Source organism: Muscardinus avellanarius (assembly GCF_963383645.1).
Source record: "Muscardinus avellanarius genome assembly, chromosome: 2".
In the NCBI taxonomy this organism is placed as follows: domain Eukaryota; kingdom Metazoa; phylum Chordata; class Mammalia; order Rodentia; family Gliridae; genus Muscardinus; species Muscardinus avellanarius.
Genome location: NC_137787.1, coordinates 118,031,641 through 118,052,055, shown reverse-complemented (window position 1 = coordinate 118,052,055; position 20,415 = coordinate 118,031,641). Strand labels below are relative to the sequence as shown.

At 39.7% G+C, this 20,415-nt stretch overlaps 1 protein-coding gene across 1 annotated transcript in view; it reads left to right on the top strand.

The window, feature by feature from the left end:
• Positions 1-20,415, top strand: part of EPB41L5 (erythrocyte membrane protein band 4.1 like 5) — a gene marked incomplete at both ends in the record, with an annotated part of 134,240 nt that overhangs the window by 82,067 nt on the left and 31,758 nt on the right. Inside the window, 3 exons of the mRNA XM_080688965.1 lie at positions 5,608-5,771; positions 7,168-7,265; positions 16,378-16,506. Coding sequence (XP_080545091.1) covers positions 5,608-5,771; positions 7,168-7,265; positions 16,378-16,506 — 391 coding nt within the window. The remainder of the gene's footprint in view (positions 1-5,607; positions 5,772-7,167; positions 7,266-16,377; positions 16,507-20,415) is intronic.

The window sequence follows — 20,415 nt, the reverse complement described above, 5'->3', positions numbered from 1 at the left end:
TACAAGTCCTTTTATTAAATTTACTCTTTAATTTGTATTGTTGATGCTATTGTGAATGGATTTGTTTTCACTTCCTTTTCCTTTTTTTTTTTTTTTTGTGATACTGGGAATGGAACCCAGAGGCATTGTACATCCAAACTACACCTGCAGCCCTAATTTTATTCTCTATTTTGAAACATGGTTTTACTAAGTTGTGGAGAGCCTCACTAAGTAGCTGAGGCTGGCCTCGAACCTGCGATCCTCTTAAGCGTCCCAAGTACTGGGATTACAAATGTGCACCACCATACCTGGCTTTTCTTTCTTTTCTCTTCTTTTTTTTTTTTTCTTTTATCTTTGTGTGTGTGTGTGTGTGTGTGTGTGTGTGTGTGTGTGGTACTGGGAATAGAACTCAGGGACATTCCACCTGAGCTATTTTTTATTTTATTTTTTATTTTATTTTTTATTTTATTTTTTATTTTATTTTTTATTCCCCCTGCCCTATTTTTTATTCTTTTTTTTTTTTTTTTTTACTTTTTTTTTTTTTTTTGGTGGTACTGGGGTTCCTGGAAGCCCTTCTACCTCCGGGCTACACTCCCAGACCTATTTTTACATTTTTATTTGGAAACAGGGTCTCCTAAGCCAGCGCGCACAGCTGGCTTCAAACCTGCGCGATCCTCCTGTCTCTGCCTCCCAAGCGTGGGGATTACAAGCGTGCGCCACCACGCCCGGCTTTTTTTATTTTTTTAATATATTTTTATTGGTGCATTGTAGTCGTGATGGAATAAAAAAAAACTTGTGGAGATATGCATGCCCACATCACCCAATTAGCCCTTATCCAATCCCCATCCCATTCCTTCCCCCTCCCTCCTTCCCATGCTAGATGTGGTGATTGGCTTTGATATATTTAAGTAGATCATGTGCTTTAAAGAGTTTCCATCTTCCCCCTCCCTTCCCCTCAGGTCACCTTAATTGCTCCTTTATAGGGTCCCTTCTTCATCTAGAGTTCTTCCTAGTTTTTGTATATTAGGGAAAGCATCTGATGTGTGTGTGTGTGTGTGTGTGTGTGTGTGACATTTCCCTGTAGTTGCCATAATTTTGTTCTCCTTTATAGCTGGGTAAAATTCTACTGTGTACTTATCCCATAGTTTTTGTTGTTGTTGTTGTTGTTGTTGTTGTTGTTTTTGTTTTTGTTTTTGTTTTTTTGGTGGTACTGGGGTTTCTGGAAACCCTTTTACCTCTGGGCTATACTCCCAGACCTATTTTTTTTTTTTTTTCGAAACAGGGTCTCTTAAGCCAGCAAGGCTGGCTTTGAACCTGAGCAATCCTCCTGTCCCTGCCTCCCAAGCACGGGGATTACAAGCGTGCACCACCACGCCCAGCTATCCCATAGTTTGTTTTTTTTTTTTTTTTTTCGAAGATTTAAAGAAGTTTATTAAAAGATAGAAATACAGAGGATAGGTACAGCTCCATACCAGACTGGCATGGAGGGGTGACTCGAATGAATACACCCTATCCCATAGGTTTTTAATCCACTCATCTGTTGATGGACATCTTGGCTGGTTCCATAGTTTGGGAATGATGAATTGTGTAGCTATGAACATAGATACATCTGATCAATTATAGTTTATCTCTTCCTTGGAAGTCCTTTTATTTTCCACACTGATTCCCATTTGCTGAAATCATGACTGCCAGAAGGTGAGTGATTTTGACGAGATAATCCACTCACACCCAATTTTTTAATAGAGGCCAGTTGGATTTGGGAATCTTCTGGGAGATTGGGTGAAGCAGCGGCAGCTTCAAGAGCTTCCTGACTGCATGATTGCAGGGACCCACTGGCCCCTTGCTGTGCAGCAGGGCCCCTCACCGGCCTTGCCACTCACCAGGCCCAGGCCCCAGCCTCGTAGTCCTTGGTCCTGGCCTTTCTGCTCAGTAGGCTTCGTTCAGGCCTTGCTGTCCCTGATCCCAGCCTCGCTGGTCCCGAGACTGGCCTTGCTGTGTGGCAGGCTCTGATCTCCTTCATTGTGGGCAAATCAAGGCGTCTAACAGAGGTTCCCATTTCTTCTTCCAATTTTTTTTTTTTTTAAATAGGTGAAAATAGTACTTGTCTTTTGCAAGAGCTGGGAGCCCAAATACCTAGCAGCAATGAATTTTGTCTCCCCTCCGTAGGCAGAGTTCCACAGCTTTACCATGGAGAGCGGGATCTGTTGCACCAAGTGCACCATGGTCCCCAGTGCTGCATAGAGGAGTGCGGCGGCTATGAGTGCTGAGGCCTCCCGGGATGGGCAGTGCAGCGGGCCTGGCCCGGCCATGTGAGGCTCCCTCTATCGCACCCCAAACATTTTTCTTACATAGTATGTTGTCCAGAATTCCTAAGCATATGGGGCAAGAGCAGTCTACTTTTGGGGAGATTTCTTCAACAGTTCAAGGTGGATTAGATTGAATCTGTCTGCCTCTCCCAAATACTGGCTGCTACCACCATCTTGGTCCATCTCTTCTCATATTTTTGATAGGAAGTCATGACTGGAAATGTCTCTGTATGTTGTCCCAGTCAGATATGAAACCAAAATCTGTTGTCCAGGGTTTCTCAGAGGAATACAAGTCCTATTTGGCTGCTGCCAACCGTCGCCACCGCCATCTTGGCTGGAAGTTTTTTTCTTTATTTTGAAACAGGGTCTCACTGAGTTAGAGAGTCTCACTAAATAGCTGAGGTTGGCTGCAAACTGTGATCCTCCTGTCTCAGCTTCCCAAATGCTGAGATTATAAGCATACGCCACCACTCCTGGAGTGCCTGCGTGCGTGCCTGCGTATGTGTTAGTGTTACTGAAGCTCAAACCCTGTGGCATTCTACCTCTGAGCTACACCGCTAGCCCTATTTTATTTTTTCTTTTGAAACGGTCTTGCTAAGTTGCAGATCTCAATAAATTGCTGAGGCTGGCCACACCTGCAGTCCTCATGTCTCAGCCTCCCAAGTACTGGAATTACAGGCATGTACCACCAGGCCCAGCTAGATTTGTTTTCTTAGTTTGAATTACATGTTGCTCATCACTAGTTTGTAGATATGCAGTTGATTTTGTATATTGAGCATGTATCACACAAGCTTGTGGAACTTGTCTAGTAGTGTTTTGTGGATTTTGGTTGGATTTTCTGCACACAGGGTTCTGTCATATGTGACTTTCTTTTCAGTCTGGAGACTTTTCATCTATGTCTCTTTCTTTTCTTTTTAACATATTGTTGCACTGGTGGGAACCGCCAGTACAATTCTGAATAGATATGGTGAGTTTGGACATCCTCATCTTACTTCCGACTTAACAGGGAAAGCATTTGTCTTTCATCATTAAATGTGACATTAGTGGGGTTTTTAAAATCAGATTAAGGATGTTTCTTTTTGTTTCTAGTTTGTTGAAAGTTACTGTCATCAACTTTTTTTTTTTAATTTTGGTGGTACTAGGGTTCCTGGAAACCCTTCTACCTCCGGGCTATACTCCCAGACCCATTTTTATATTTTAATTTGAAAACAGGGTCTCTTAAGCCAGTAAGGCTGGCTTCAAACCTGCGCAGTCCTCCTGTCTCCACCTCCCAAGTGCGGGGATTACAAGCGTGCGCCACCATGCCTGGTGTATATCAACATTTTAAAATTTTGTCAGGTGCTTTTTCTTCATCTCTGAGTTTTGCTTTTTTAGTATGATGTATTAATTGATTTGGAGATGTTAAACCAGCTTTAGACTCTTAGACTCCTAGGATAAATCCCACTGGGTTACGGTGGTCCTTTTCATTGCTTGCTTTATTGTTACGTCTTTGTTATAGTGATAATGGCTGTATAGAATCAATTTCTGAAATAATTTGTTGAAGATTGGTACTGTATCTTCTTTTACATAACTGGTAGAATTGACCAGGGAAATCATTTGGGCCTGGACCTGTCTGTGAGAAGATTTTTCTTTTTCTTTTTCTTTTTTGTGGTACTGGGGAGAACCCAAGGACATTGTACTCCCAAGTTACACTCCCAGCCCTATTTTTTAGTCCTTTTAATTTTGAAATAGGGTCTCACTAAGTTGTGAAGGGCCTCGCTAAGTACCTGGGGCTGTCCACAAACTGCGAGCCTCCGGTCTCAGCCTCCTGAATGCTATGCCACCACCCTGGCGGAAGATTTTTAATTACTAATTAAGTTTCTTTGCTTTTATGTGTTTATTCAGGTGTTATTGACTTGTTTGAATAATGTCCTAGGCTGGCAGAGAAGTGAAATTAGGTTTAGGTCTTGGTAGTGTGCATCTGGCACAGTTGAAAGTGGAACTGGCCAGGTATGGAGCCTTTCCACAAGGGAAGGTCCTGTCTCATGAGAGCAGAAAAGCTGTGTTAAGCCTTTGGGTTCCTGTGAGGCATATGATGTCAAGGAAGCACTTATGGAATATAATTTCAGGCTTTGTATCAGAGTAGCTAATTCCCATTTCTCCCTGACCTCTTCTCCAGCCCTTGACAACTACAAGTCTACTTTCAATCCATGGATTTGCATATTTGGGACATTTCATACAAAGGGAATCATACAGTGTATGGTATTTTGTGACAGGTTCCCCTTTCTTGTTGGGATTGTTTTCAAGGATCATCCAAAAAATGTTGTAGCATCTATCAATATTTTATTCCTTTTTATTGTTGAATAATCTATGGATAGATCACATTATATCCATTCATCAGTTGATGGGCATTTGGGTTGTTTCCATGTTTGACTGTTAGAGATAATGCTGCCATGAACATTCATCTACATACACGTTTTTGTGTGGATGTATTTTTTTTTAATTTCTATTAGGCATATATGCTGAGATTTGAGAGAGAGAGAAAGAGAGTGTGAGTGTGTGTGTGTGTGTGTGTGTGTGTGTATTTTAGTGGTGTTAGGGATTGGATGCAGGGACATTCTACTTCTGAGCTACACACTTGAGGCTTTTTATTTTTTATTTTGAAATAGAGCTGAGACAGGAGGGTATGGGTTCACGGCCAACCTCAGCTACTTAAGCCCTTTGCAAACCAGTGAGCCTGTTTCAAAATAAAGAATAAGCCAGGTGTGGTGCCACATGCTTATAATCCCAGCATTCGGAAGGCTGAGACCGGAGGAGGAGGGCTTCACTAAGTAGCTGAGGCTAGCTGTGAACCTGTGATCCTCCTGTCTCAGCTTCCCAAGTACTGTGATTACTAGCATGCACCACCATGCCCAGTTTAACACAGTTCCTTTTATTTCATGTTGGCTAGACGTGTTTTGCCCACAGAGTTTTGAGATATAAGTAAAGCCAGTTCAATAAAACTTTCTTAAGAATCTTTTCTCAGCAATGATTTTTCTTGTTGATACTTTATTTTTATTTATTTATTTATTTTTATAGTACTTGGTATGAAACCCAGAGACATTCTACCTCCGAGCTACACCCCCAGACCTATTTTTTATTCTTTATTTTGAAACAGGGTCTCACTGAGTTGCAAAGGGCCTCACTAAGTAGCTGAGGCTGTGCGTGAACCACGATCCTCCAGTCTCAGCCTCCCAATTGCTGGGATTACAAGCGTGGGCCACCATGCCCGGCTTTGTTGGTACTTTAAATTCATTTCATGACACATTTCTTGGTCTGAGTAAGTTTTCTATTACCTTTACAGTTTGCCTCTGAGTACCGATTTGCTAGACAGCCCAGGCTTCTTGGAAACAACTACTGGTGATGTGATTGGGACATCAGATACTGTAGACACACCTCCAACACTGGATAACATGAATGCAGCTGTGAGGCAGATGGGACTAGAGGAACCTGAAGTTGAAATTGGGAGTAAGTAAATGCCCTGTAATACATCAGTGACATTTCTTTTTATTTTATCTTCCTTCAAAGTGAGGTATTAAATCAGTTCCTCCAAAAACATTTTATGTAGCAGTTGAATTTTTAAATTTGTTAGAATAGTTACATGGTTTCCTACCTTTTTGACTTAAGAGAACTTAAGATTTTGATGTCTGACAAAACCAGAAACGGGAATTAAGTAAATCAGTAGGAAAGCTTCTGAATACACCAGCCGTGAATTTGTAACTTGTGGCTTTAATTGTACGTAAAAATCACCTGGAGAGTTTTAAAAACTTTCACTACCAGAATCTTGTAGAATGAACCCTGGGAATAAGTATTTCTTAAAGGCTTTCCATCTGATTCTTATGTGCATACAGGGAGAGAATCCACTGGGTTAACTGATGGGTACTTTTAGGAGATCCTTTTGAACATGATTTCATAGTTTTTCCCTTCTTATCCTATCTGTTTATATAGAAGTTATTAAGTATTCAGCAACTTTTTTGTTAAGTGATAATATAAAAATTTAAATTCACATCAAATTTATTTCTGCAACATGAAATTGTTTCAGGGTGGTTAATTTAAATAGAGTTTACTTAAAGGTAAATTATATTTAACATTTTATCTTTTCAGTAAAGAACTTCATTTGTAATATTTGCATATATTACAAATATATGCAAAATACATTTGTAAAGAATATTATAAAGACAAAATACTTATCCTGCATCATACCTGATAGTACCAATATAGAATATGTTGAATTAATTAATGAGTTAATCATTTTGCTTAAGATAAGTTTAGTTTCAGACAGTTTATAGTCAGGGAATGAAGACAGTATAGTACTGAGGTTAGACGTGAGCTTGAGTTAAGGGTAAAAGAGATAAGAAAGAGGACTATGCTGGGTGTGGTGGCATGCGCTTGTAATCCCCATGCTTGGGAGGCAGAGACAGGAGGATCATATAGGTTAGAAGCCAGCCTTGCTGGCTTAAGAGACCCTATTTCCAAATAAAAATATAAAAATGGGTCTGGGAATGTAGCCCGGAGGTAGAAGGGTTCCCAGGAACCCCAGTACCACAAAAAAAGAAAAGAAAGAGGACTGTGCTGCAGGTCTCTTGGCTGGATAAACTCTTAAGAGCACGTGCTATTGAAAGTCCACATGCAGTTGCCTTTTAGGAGTGGTACAGACATAGACAATGTACTTAGGATTAATATGTAGGATTAACTCTTAGTGGAGTTACCTGGTTGTGAAAGAATATATATTTGTGCTTTTCTGGATTATTACTTTTAGTTGGTTTTAGTGAGTGTTGAGAAAAAACCAAACTTAAATCTTTGCCCTCACACAGTGGTGACGGTTTGGTAGACTGACAGGCAATTTTACCTTTTTTTCCCCCAGCATTGAAAGATGCCTCAGAGAAGTTCAAACAGCTTGAAATGGAAAAGAGTCCTTTGCCACCCCCTCGATCCAACACTGATGTTAATGTCAACAACCAGGTATTCAGATTACACATCCCCAGAGCTCCCAGAAATCTTTTTTTTTTTTTTAGAGAATACTTTCTCTTTTCCTTTGCTGGAAAATAATATCTATGCTGAGCTCTCACAGACCTTTTTTCTCATTAAAAAAAAAATGAAAGTTATATATGTTTAGGAGGGAAAGAGGAAAGGTGTACAGCAACATTAAGAATTGTAAGGTCATCTGAGTATGACGACACACACTTGTAGTTGGGAAGCCGAGACAGAATGATCACAGGTTTGAGTCCAGTCTCATCAACTTATTAGGACCCTATTTTAAAATAAAAAGGGCAAGTGGCCGGGCGTGGTGGCACATGCTAGCCTCAGCTACTCAGTAAGGCTCTCAACAACTTAATTACTAATTATTTTGCTCGAGATAAGTTTAGTGAGACCCTATTTCCAAATAAAATATAAAAGATGTCTGGGAGTATAGCCTGGAGTAGAAAAGCCCCTGGGTTCTATCCCCAGTACCACAAAAAAATAAATAAATAAAAATAAAAAGGGCAGGGTGTATCTGGAGGTAACTAAAGTAACTAAAATAAATTGAATGAGATAGAAATTTTATAATTAATAATCAGCTATCAGAAGTCTCCCTTAAATAAAATAGTAAGTTTTAAGTAATGATGTAAAGGTATCCTTTTTTTAAATTTATAGACAACCAATAATGAGGTCAAGTTGACTTTTTTTTTCAGTATTACAGAGGAAAGGGGAATAGCTGATTTGCAGTGTTCTGTCATCTTTGGAGAAGTCATTTCTTCCTTCCTTCTTTCCTTTCTCTCTTTCTCTCTTTTTTTTGTGGTACTGGGCTTTGAACTCAGAGTTATACTACCTTTGAACTTTATCCCCGGCCCTATTTTTTATTCTTTATTTTAGAAGGCAGCTATGCTCACCACTACACCACCAGTGCTTTACTTTTTATTTTGAAACAGGGTCTCACGAAGTTGTGGAGGGTTTTACCAAATAGCTGAGGCTCTCTGTGAACCTGTAAGTCCTTCTGTCTGAGCCTCCCAAGTACTGGGATTACAAGTGTGTGCCACTACACCCGGATAATCTGTCTCCTTTCTACTTAAATTTTATTTCTTCTATTCTACCTTATCACCAACACAAAAAAGCAATCACATTATTCTTTCCATGCTCAAAACCACGAACCTCCAGCCCACCCAGCCAGATCACCTGGCAAACTCTTACAGCTACAGGTAAACTTGTTGGACCTAAGAAATTACAGACCTTTCTTGCAGGGATGCAAGTGACATAACTTATAACAACTTATAACTTACAACAACCAGTCACATCAAGACCACAGCAAATTCCATACCACACATCAGACTGCCCAGTGAACTCCTACGGCCACCCTGAACTTGTTAGAACTGAGAAACTATACTACAGATCCTTCCTTCAAAGCACCATGTGGCTACAATCAGGCTTATTAAAGCCATGAGTTTACAAACCGTCCCAGCTGGAGCCTGCATGGCTGCAGGGACTCCCATGGCAACAATCATGGTCCGTGAGTTTGCAGAACCACCCTGTGGAGGCAGGGGCAGGTGTTGTAGTTAGACACAATAGACACCGAATTGGCAGATAGTTCCTAGGGATAGTCAGTAGTCTTCCCTGCCTCTGTGGGGTTTCCAGCAATCACCGCAGGGTCATCAGCAGTGGAGCCTTTGGGGAGAAATAACTCAGGCAACAATGCCACAGTCTCAGAAAGCTGTAAATTTACACCCAATGGTTTGGGCTCCACAACTACACATCTGGTGACCAGCAAGGTCTCATGTGATCGAAGCTGTCCCTGGGGTAAAATAAGTCACCACCCATGCACTAGACTTGTTTGAACAAGTTCCCTGACAGAGTTTGAGCCCACTAGCAGGGAGGCAGATGACCAGCAGGACTTCACATGATCACAGCAGGCAGAGCAGCAGCAGTGTCTCTGGGGCACTGCAGACAGCCACACTGCCAACTAGGATTGCCATTTGTCCTTCAGCAGAGTTTGGGCCAAGTGAGCATAAAGGCCAAAGCTAATAGTATTTTATGTGATCACAACCATCAGAGCACCAGTACTGTCCCTGGTATGCTAAAGCTCAGCCAGCCAGGCCACAGGCTCAGAACATAATTTCTGGATGATGGAAGTATGGATGATGGAGGCACAGAAGTCCACACGAAAATGTGATAGCAGCCAGCAGAATAGTAGTGATGTCCCTGCAGCATGAAAGCTCAGCCAGTCAGGCCACAGGCTCAGAATGTTATAATCTCTGATCCTGCTGAGTTTGGATCCAGTGAGCATGGAGGCCTGTGGCCAGTGTCACACTGCAGCTTGACTATACTGCTAAGTACTATATACTGCTAGAGAGGTTTGGGGGGCCTAACTCAAAATTCTGAATATATGAGACAGATTCTTTTTTGTGTGGTATTTGGGGTTGAGCCCAGAGGCATTCGACTTCTAAGTTACACTCCCAGCCGTATTTTGTTTTGAATTTGGGTCTCACTGGGTTGATGAGAGTCTATTTGTTGAGACTGTTCTTGAACTTTAGGGTCCTCCTGTTTCAGTCTCTCAAGTTCTGAGATTACAGGTATGTGCCATCATGTCTGGCTAATGAGACAGATTTTTGAGGCAAATATATGCCCCCTTCAAAGGACTTATAAAAGGATAGCAAATAGACAAAAGACTTCCACACAAAGAAGAGGATACCATCACAACAGAGATACAAACATATGAATCCTAAAACATGAGAATGAAGAGCAACAAAGAAACAATAAACTCCCACAACTCTACAACAGTGCAGATCACCAATACTGAACTGCAGAAAATAGGAGAATCAAAATTTTTATTTTAAATATGATCAAAGACCTTTGAAATGAAATCAGAAAAGCCTGGTATGTATTACAGTTTGATTTGTTATCATTTGGGAGAACTGTCCCTGGGGACCTCTATTAGGCTTCCGGAGATTTTTCCCATAAACCGCGGGTTCTTGTCCAGATTTATGACCGATGGACACTAGTCCGGACTCTTGCTGAAGATTTAAATGAGTTTATTATTACAAAGATAAATACAGGTTGTAACTGTTATAGCACCATTAGAAAGCAGGAAAGCTAGCCAGGCGTGGTGGCGCACGCTTGTAATCCCCGCGCATGGGAGGTGGAGACAGGAGGATCGCGCTGGTTTGGAGCCAGCCTCGCTGACTTAAGAGACCCTGTTTCCAAATAAAAAAATATAAAATAGGTCTGGGAGTGTAGCCCAGAGGTAGCCAGGAATCCCAGTATCACACAAAGAAAGAAAGAAAGAAAGAAAGAAAGAAAGAAAGAAAGAAAGAAAGAAAGAAAGAAAGAAAGAAAAGAAAGAAAGCAGGAAAGCTAGAGCTTAGAATAAAGCACTACGCCATGGAGTGACATAGTAGAATGACCTGAAACAAGTCACTGAAGATTCCTGGACATAGAGTATCTTTGTAACCAGTCTTCTAACTGGACTATATCTCCAGGCAGGTTGTTTGATATGTAGATGACCTGCTCTGTCTCCAGCCCAGACCCCCATGCCTTTTAGCACTAAATGTGCTAAATTGCTTGTCTGGAGTCTGGGATTTCCCCACATCCTTGAGGAAGTTTGCCTCTCTTTAGAAATAAAAAAAAAGGCTCTAGGCTCTTGGGCTTCTTCTATTCCCTTGCTAATTGCCCGTGGCACCTGGAGATCTGCAGCCCTTTCCTCGAAGCTTCTGGCTTCTTTTACTACCAAAGATATATTTGGAAATTGAAAATCTTTCCCAATACTGGTTCATTAATACATTTTGAATCCTCTTCCCAATACTGGTACAGTATGGTGGCTCACACTTGTAATCCAAGTACTTGGGAGGCTGAGACAGGAGGATTGCAGGTTCAAAGCCAGCCTCAGCTACTTAGTGAGGCCCTCTACAACTTAGGGAGACATAGTTTCAAAATAAAAAATAAAATAGGGATGGGGGTATAGCTCTCAGGTAGAATCACCAGTAACCCGTCCCCAAAATTATGAACTGAAATTAGAGAAAGTATACAGGATATGAGACAATGTATCAATAAAGAAATTGAGGGCCAGGCGTGGTGGTGCACGTTTGTAATCCCCGCGCTTGGGAGGCGAAGACAGGAGGATCGTGCAGGTTCGAAGCCAGCTGCGCTGGCTTAAGAGACCCTGTTTCCAAATAAAAAGTATAAAAAAAAATAGGTCGGGGAGTATAGCCCGGAGGTAGAAGTGTTTCCAGGAACCCCAGTACCACCAAAAAAAGAAAGAAATTGAGGATCTAAATAAGAATAAAAAAAGAGGCCCTAAGCTGGGTGTGATATTGCATCCTTGTAATCCCAGCATTGGGGAGGCTGAGACAGGAAGATCAGGGTTTGTGGCGATCCTTAGCACTTAGTGAAGTTCTTTGCAATACAATGAGACCCTGTTTCAAAATAAAGAATTAAAGAATCGAAGCTGGGCATGGTGGCACATGCTTATAATCTCAGCATTTAGGAGGATGAGACCAGAGGATCATGGTTCACAGACAGGCTCAGCTATTTAGTGAGGCCCTCTGTGATGTAGTGAGACCCTTTTTCAAAATAAAGAATAAAAAATAGAGCAGGGAGTGTAGCTCAGAGGTCAGATGCCCCTGGGTTCCATCCCCAAACCCACAAAAAAAGAAAGGAAGGAAGGAAGGATGAAGGAAGGAAGGAAGACAGACAAAATATAGAGCTGGGGATGTAGCTCTGAGGTAGAATGCCCCTGGGTTCCATCCCCAGTACCACTAAAAAGAAAAAAAGGTTCTAAACAAAATGATGGAGATATAAATGAGAGAAAACATATGACCTTCCACTTTTTTTTACTGGCTAATCTCACTTAATATAATGTTTTGCAAGTCTGTCCATTTTCCCACAAATGACATAATTTTGTTGAGTAGAATTATATTGTGTATATATCCTATAATTTTATATCCATTCCTCTGTTGATGAACACCTAGATTGGTTCCCTGATTTAGCTATTGTGAATTGTGCTGCTATAAACGTGGATATTCATGTATCACTATTTTATTCTGACTTCAGTTCTTTTGGAAAGATACCCAGGTTTAGTATAGATGGATCATATCGTAGATCCATTCCCAGTTTTATGAGAAATTTTTACACACACCTCTATAGTGGCTATGCTGATTTATAGTCTCACCAACAGTTTATAAGAGTTCCTGTTTCCCATCATCCTCACCAGCATTTATTGTTGTTTGACTTTTTGAATGGGGGTTACATGGAATTGGGGTTATATAGAATCTCATTGTGCTTTTTGCATCTTTCTGATTGCTAATGATGTTTAACATTTTATTCATATATCTGCCTTTTTTGTGGTACTGGGATGGAACCCAGGTGCATTCTACCTCTGAGGTATACCCCAGCCCTATTTTTTATTATTTTTTTTTGAAACAGGATCTCACTGAGTTGCAAAGGGCCTCACTATGTAGCTGAGGTTGTCCTTGAACTGCAGTCTTCCTGTCTCAGCCTCCCAAATGCTGGGATTACAACTGTACACCACCACACCCAGTTCTATATTTATCATTTTTATTTCTTCTTTTGTGAAGTGTTTATTTAGTTCAGTTGCCTATTAATTGTTTGGGTTATTTGGTTTTTAGGGTTAAGTCTTTTAAGTTCTTTATATATTCTGGATATTAGTCCTCTATCAGAGGTGTACATGGAAAAGACGTCCCATTCTGTAAGCTCTCTCTTTAGACTTTGACTAGACCACATGGAAAATAGAGTTTATTAGAAGACAGCTCAATGAAAACTGATACATTGTTGGACAGCCAACAATATGTAGGACAGCATGACCACAATTTTCAAGAAATGTGGGATATGAAGTGACCGAACTATGGATTAAAGGCATTGAAGGAGGTGTTGAAGCACAAACCAAGGAAATTAGAAAGCTCTTCAGAGAAATAATATCAGAGAAATTTTAAAACATGAAAAATGTGATGGACATCTAAGTACAGGAGACATTCAAAACCCCAGTCCGAAAGGATCAAAGAATTTCTCCATGCTACATAATAGTCAAAATGATTAAATAGAGCCGGGCGTGGTGGCGCACGCTTGTAATCCCCTTGCTTGGGAGGCGGAGACAGGAGGATCGCACAGGTTTGAAGCCAGCCTTGCTGGCTTAAGAGATCCTGTATCCAAATAAAAATATAAAAAAAAATAGGTCTGGAAGTGTAGCCTGGAGGTAGAAGAGCTTCCAGGAACCCCAGTACCACCAAAAAAAAAAAAGATTAAATAGAGGTCAAAGAGAGAATCTTAAATGCATCTAGAGCAAGAGGACTGATGAGATTCAGGGGAAAAACAGTAAGATTCACTCAAGACTTCTCAACCCAAATCATTAAAACCAGGAGGGCCTGGTAGGATGTCCTTCAAACCCTGAAAGAAAATGACTTCCACCCAAGCCTGTTATATCCAGCAAAGATATCTTTCAAAATTGACAGAGAAATAAAAACTTTCCAAGATAAGTAGAAGCCAAAATAATTCATGACTTCCAAGCTGACACTAGAAAAAATACTTAAATATACCACAAAGAAGAAACAAGAAATAATAGCCAAGTCATGGAACCAACCCTAGGTTCCCATCAACTGAGGAATGGATTGCAAAATTGTGGGATATACATACAATGGAATTCTACTCAGCAATGAAGAAGAACAAATTATGTCATTTGCCAGAAAATGAATGGACCTGGAGAACATTATGTTAAGTAAGATTAACTGGTCACAGAAGTGAAGAGTCATGTTTTCTCTCATGTTTACTCAGCCCTCTATTAGGTATTTAGGCAGTTTTTACTGTCTTGATCAGTGCTGTGTTAGTCTTTATTTTGTTTATATATTTATTTATTTATTTTGGGGTGGTACTGGGGATGGAACCATTCTACCTCCAGGCTATACTCCCAGACCTATTTTATATTTTATTTGGAAACAGGGTCTCTTAAGCCAGCAAGGCTGGCTTCAAACCTGTGTGATCCTCCTGTCTCCGCCTTCCAAGCGTGGGGATTACAAGCGTGCACCACCACACCCGGCTTGTGTTAGTCTTTTAAATGAATACACATAATCAACTTTTCTAGTCAAAGAACATGCATAATTTTAAAGCCTGTGGTACATTGGCAAAATTAACTTCCAGAAAGATGATAGCTGTTTATACTCTTAGTATTTCTTGTTTTAGTTTTAAATACAGGCAGAAAAAGAAATATCTGTATATGTCAGAGACCAATTGCTCTGAGAATACTGCAATGTGCAGATAACAGTGATTAACAAGTGATCTCAAGTCTTCAGAATAATTGTCTCTGAAAAAAGTTAAAGCATTTGAAAGAGCCATGATTGAAAAAGGACACAAAGAGTTTGTTCAACTAATTTGAACCATTCTGAAGAGTAGGAGGTCATAGACATATTCTAAAGAATTTATTTTCAGACTTTTTTACATATTAAAATCACATGTTAAGTTATAGTTAAAAAATCATTTACATCGGAGCCTGGCGTGAGGCAAGTTCACTCCTGCGGCCTCCAAGGCCAGAACCAAAGCCAGCTTAGGGGTTAGACCGGTTCAGGGGCCAGCGAGACCAGAACTGGGGCCTCCCATGAGGCAAGGCCGCTGCTTGAGCCAGCGAGGTCTGGATCAGTCCACTGAGTAGCCAGGCCACTACTGGGACCATCAAGAGTGGGATTGGTACTTGCAACTCAGCATGCACAGAGAAATATCGCAGAAAATATAAATCAGACGCTTCTCTTAATCAGCAGTAACTAGGAGGAAAAGGGCAACAGGAAGAGGTTGAGCTATAGAAAGGGCCCTATAGTGAAGCAACTAATGTGACCAATCAGAGGGTATGTAATACTGGAGGACGGAGCCTCTTTAAAAAGCAGGAGGTACATAAACAAATGTATCAAAGTAAATCACCAAAGAAGTGTGGGATGGAGGGAGGGGGAGGGAATGGGATGGGGGCTGGAGGAGGGCTAATTGGATGATGTGTGCTTGTATATCCTCTCAAGTCTTGTACTCCAATGTGATTGATATATGACTACAATGCACCAATTTAAAAAATAAATTAATTTAAAAAATTTAAAAAAAATAAAAAAATAAATCACTGTTCCCTGTTTTAAAAAAAAAAAATCACTTACTAAAAATTTAGATATTCCATTGCCACTCAGGCAGATGTTGGAAGATTGAGAAACATCAAATAAAAGTAAGCTTATTCATTAAATCTTTTAAAACCTAAAAAACTGGTGTAGTACATCATCCTGTACTTGGGAGTAGCCTTTTATTAATGAGGTAGCAAAATATCAATTGTGGTGCAGGTCATTTGCTTCTTTTTTTTAAGCTTATTAACCTGCTTCCTCCCAATTATCTCCTCTCAAAGTAATTCATTTTCATTGTTGGAATGGTGGTCTTTACTGACTGAATTTGTGCTTTACCTTTTTCAGAAGTCTTATCTAGGAGTGACTTATGGCTCTGTTATGTATAATCCCAGACACAGTAGTCTTTCTGGTGATAGCTCCTGAGCTACAGACATGAAGTATGACTTGGTAGGGACTCTATAAATAATTGTGCCTAAGGCCCTGTCTTTGAATAACTGAATAACTAACTACCTGTATCATCTGAGGCAGATGCCTGAGTTAAATCATATATTGAGAATGTTTGATATTTTCTGTAATTAATTTCATCTGGATTTCAGGAGCTGTCCACAGGTGGATGACTGTAGGAGTTATCTATGTCTAGAATAGGATATGGCTGCTTATGACATGATTTCTTGATTGCCTGAATATGAACTTTAATCAACCTTTTTTTTTTTTTTTGGTGCTACTAGGGGTGGAACCCAGAGGCTTTCTACCTCCGGGCTATACTCCCAGACATACACATATATATATGTATTTTTTTTTTTTTGAAACAGAGTCTCGCTAAGTTGCTGAAAGCCTCACTAAGTAGCCGAGGCTGGCTTCGAACCCATGCAATCCTCCTGTGTCAGCCTCTCAAGCGCAGGGATTACAAGCATGCGCCACCACGCCTGGCTTTAATCAACCTTTTTGCTTTCCACATAAGTATGTATGTGAGTATGTATTGACTACTCTATATTTTTAATATCTAGGAGGAAGTGGTAAAGTTGACTGAAAAATGTCTCAATAATGTCATTGAGAACCCAGGATTGAATGCCCTGAGAGTTCCTCCTGACTTCAAGAGTAACATTTTGAAGGCTCAGGCAGAAGCAGTGCATAAGGTAAGTTGCTTTTAATAGACATAGTCCTGGTCAAGTGAAAAGAATGCAGAATTTAGCAAGTGACAAGAGACAGAGCATGGTACCAAGAAACACATCCAAGATGGTTTGTAATGCCTTCCTTAATGAATTAAAATTGAGCTTGATTAAGAAGGGGCAGTCACAGGATGAAATATTAGGATAAAGATGTTCTGATACATTTCTTTTAAATTGAGTCACTAATTTTTCCACTTTTATACCAGAAAAGCCAGTAATTTTCTTTTTTAGTTCCTTCCATTATTATGCCTATGATTCTAGGTCTTTCTTTATTCTTCCATTATTCCCAACCACCCTTGTACTTTTAATTTGGCAAAATTTTTTGGAGTTATTAGCAACAAGAGTGAGGTATGAGGTAGAGTTACCTGTGATCTAGTGAAGGATACAGAGTAGGGTCACCCCTGGAGTGGTATGGCAGCCATGCTTTCCAAATAAGTTTGTCCTGGGCCTTCTTAACTTTCAAACTTAAATTCTTTATTGAAGGCAAGTCAAGGCTGTCTTACCCAAGTCCAGCCTGTCAGGTTACCAACTGGAATTTCAAAGTCTTCCTCTGAGAAAATGTGCTTTATTCATCTCATCCTAGGCACAAGCCTTGAAGAGAGATGAGATCAGTTTAGGAATTCATGCTTTTTATCTGCCCTTTCTCTCCAAATATAAATATACGACATAATACATAAAAAATATAAAACACAACAGTATAGGCTCTAGAATTCCATTTCTATTCTATAGCTTACCAACTCTGTGACTTGGGGTAAATCAGTCTATTTCTCTGAGCCTCAGTTTAATTATGTTTAAAATAAAATAATGGTTATGCCTGCTTTGTGATATGTCATAAGGATAAAGTAAGATAACAAATGTAAAGGAATGAAGTAGTGCCTGATACATAATAAGCATTTAGGAAGTTTTAACCCAAATAGTGATAGTAGCAGTAGTCTTAATAGTTGTTATCATTTGCTGTGATTTGAATTTTTTGCCTCCAGATGTATATGTTGAAACCTCGTCCCCAAAGCAGTGCTAATCATGGGTGGGTCTTTGGGGAAGTGGTCCCTCAAGAATGGGGTTGGTGCTAAAAAGCCCAGAGGAAGCTCTCTTGTCCCTTTAATCATCTGTAAGGAATGGGCACTCCCTAGACACAGCACTGCCCGGGCCTTGATCTTGGCCTTGCAGCCTCCAATACTGTATGGAAGAAATGTTTGCTGTTTGTAGTCATCACTTTATGGCATTTTGCTGTAGCAGCCTGTATGGATTAAGACATCATTACATTTCAGTTTTACTTTTGGGCATTTCTATACTTTAAGAAGCAAAAAATAGGATCTCAAGCCGGGCGTGGTGGCGCACACTTGTAATCCCTGCACTTGGGAGGTGGAGACAGGAGGATCGCGCAGGTTTGAAGCCACCTGTTTCCAAATAAAAAATATAAAAATAGGTCTGGGAGTGTAGCATGGAAGTAGAAGGATTTCCAGGAACCCCAGTACCGCCAAAAAAAAAAAAAAAAAAAAAATATATATATATATATATATATATATATATGTGTGTGTGTGTGTGTGTGTGTGTGTGTGTGTGTGTGTGTATAAAATCTCTGAATTACAGGGGTTTGATTTTATAATTAAAAGCCTTCTCATGAACTGAGTGTGGTGGTATACACCTCATCATCCCAGTACTTGGGAGGCTGAGATAGAAGGATCATGGGTTCATGACCAACCTCAGTAATTTAGCAAGGCAACTTAGTGAAACCCTGTTTCAAAGTAAAAATTAAAATAGGGCTGGGGTGTACCTCAGGAGAATGTGTCTAGGTTCAATCTCTAGTACAAAAAAAAAAAAAGCTTTTTCATAAAGAAAAACTCAGGATACTTTCATGATAGAAATCGGCCTATATTTTAAGAAGAAATAACAGTTTATACAAATTCTTTCAAAAATTAGAAGAGAAAGGAGAACTTCCTAATTCATCTTATAAAACTAATGTTATCCCAGTAGCAGCATTTCAGACTTATACTCCTCTTGAATATAGGCATAAAAGGTCTTAAAATATAATTAAGTCATACTCAACAGTTTATAAATAGGGTCAGCTGGGCGTGGTGGTGCATACTTATAATCACTGTACTGGGGAGGCTAAGACAGGAGGACCACAGGTTGGAAGCTAGCCTTAAAATAGCGAGGCCCTCCACAACTTAGTGGAACCCTGTTTCCAAATAAAAAATAAAATCAGGCTGGGGGTTCAATTCCCGGTGCCACAAACAAAAATAAATAAATAGTCATACATCATGACCCTGTAGGGTTTTTCTCAGAAAAAGTTGATTTATTATTTAAACCCTAATATAATTCACATATTAAAAATACATAAAATTGATTTGTAAAGAAATGCATTTTACAAATTTTACCATTTGCTTATGATAAAAGCTCTCAGCAAAGTAGGAATAGAATAGAACTTATTCAGCCTACAAAAGGGATCTATGAAAAAGAATGTATAGCTAACATCACACTTGTGAAAGACACATTCACTATTGAAATAGCTAAAATTAAAGACCGGCCATTCCTGTGTTGGTGCAATGCATGTATACTGCTGATGAGAATATTTAAAAAACAAAATAAAACATGAGTCAGTGTGTAATCAGTGGAGGAGGATAAAACTCAACAGCAGCTTGTAAATCCTGAGCAACAACATGTAACAGAACCACTTGAGAGAAAAACGGGTACTTGTAATTTTGAAGAAAAATGTTTTGCTGGTAGGATATTATAAAATAAGTTATGAATATAAAATTTTATTTTTACCTGCGCATGGTGGCGCATGCCTGCAATCTCAGTACTTGGGAGGCTGAGACAGGAGAATCGCAGGATTGCAGTGAGCCTCAGCAACTTAGTGAGTTCTTGTTTAAAAAATAAATAAAATAGGGCTGGGGGTATAGCTCAGAGATAAAATGCCTGTAGGCTTAATCCCCCACAAAAGAAATTACTCTCTAAACCTTATAATTGTGTATTTTACTGTAAGCCCTTATTACTGGTAAGAAAAATTAATGTGTGCTTTTTAAATGTAATTTTATTTAAATTCTTCTTTAGAAAACAAATTAGAAGAGTTTGACATTGCATTAATCATCTGACTCAGCCATTAGACTCTTTAAGTATTTGCTCAAGAGAAATTAAAACTTAGATTGACACAAATATTGATATACTAATGTGTCCAGCACCTTTATTTATAATAGCTGAAAACAAGAAACAACTTTAAATATCTATCAACAGACATTTAAACAGATACTGTGGTATGTCCATACAGTGGAATGCTACTCAGCCATTGAAAGAAATCAGTTGATGATATATGCAACAAGATGAATGACTCTCAAAAACTTCATGCAGACCCAAAAGATAAGTGTCACAGGAGTCAAATTATATGAAATTCCAGAAAGTATAGATTGTTTGCCACAAGTAAAAAATTTTTTATAGAAATAAGTGGGAAGCCTCCGAGCTACACCCCCTGCCCTACTTTTTATTCTTTATTTTGAAACAGGGTCTCACTAAGTTGTGGAAGGCCTAAGTAGCTGAGGCTGTCCGCGAACCATGATCCTTTGGTCTCAGCCTTCCGAATGCTGGGATTACAAGCATGTGCCACCACGCCTGGCCAGAGGGCCTTTTTAAAATTTTATTCTTATTTTTAGTGGTACTGGTGAATTGAATACAGTGAACAATCTACCTCTGAGCTAGACCACCAGTCCTATTTTGTTTTATCTTGAAACAGGGAGGGTCTAAGTTGTAGAGGACTTCACTGTAAATTGCTGAGGCTGGCTGCAAACCTGCAATCCTTCTGTCTCAGCCTCCCAAGTACTGAGATTGCAGGCATGCTCCACCACACCTATGTTGAGGAAATATTTTGATGAGGGAAATAGT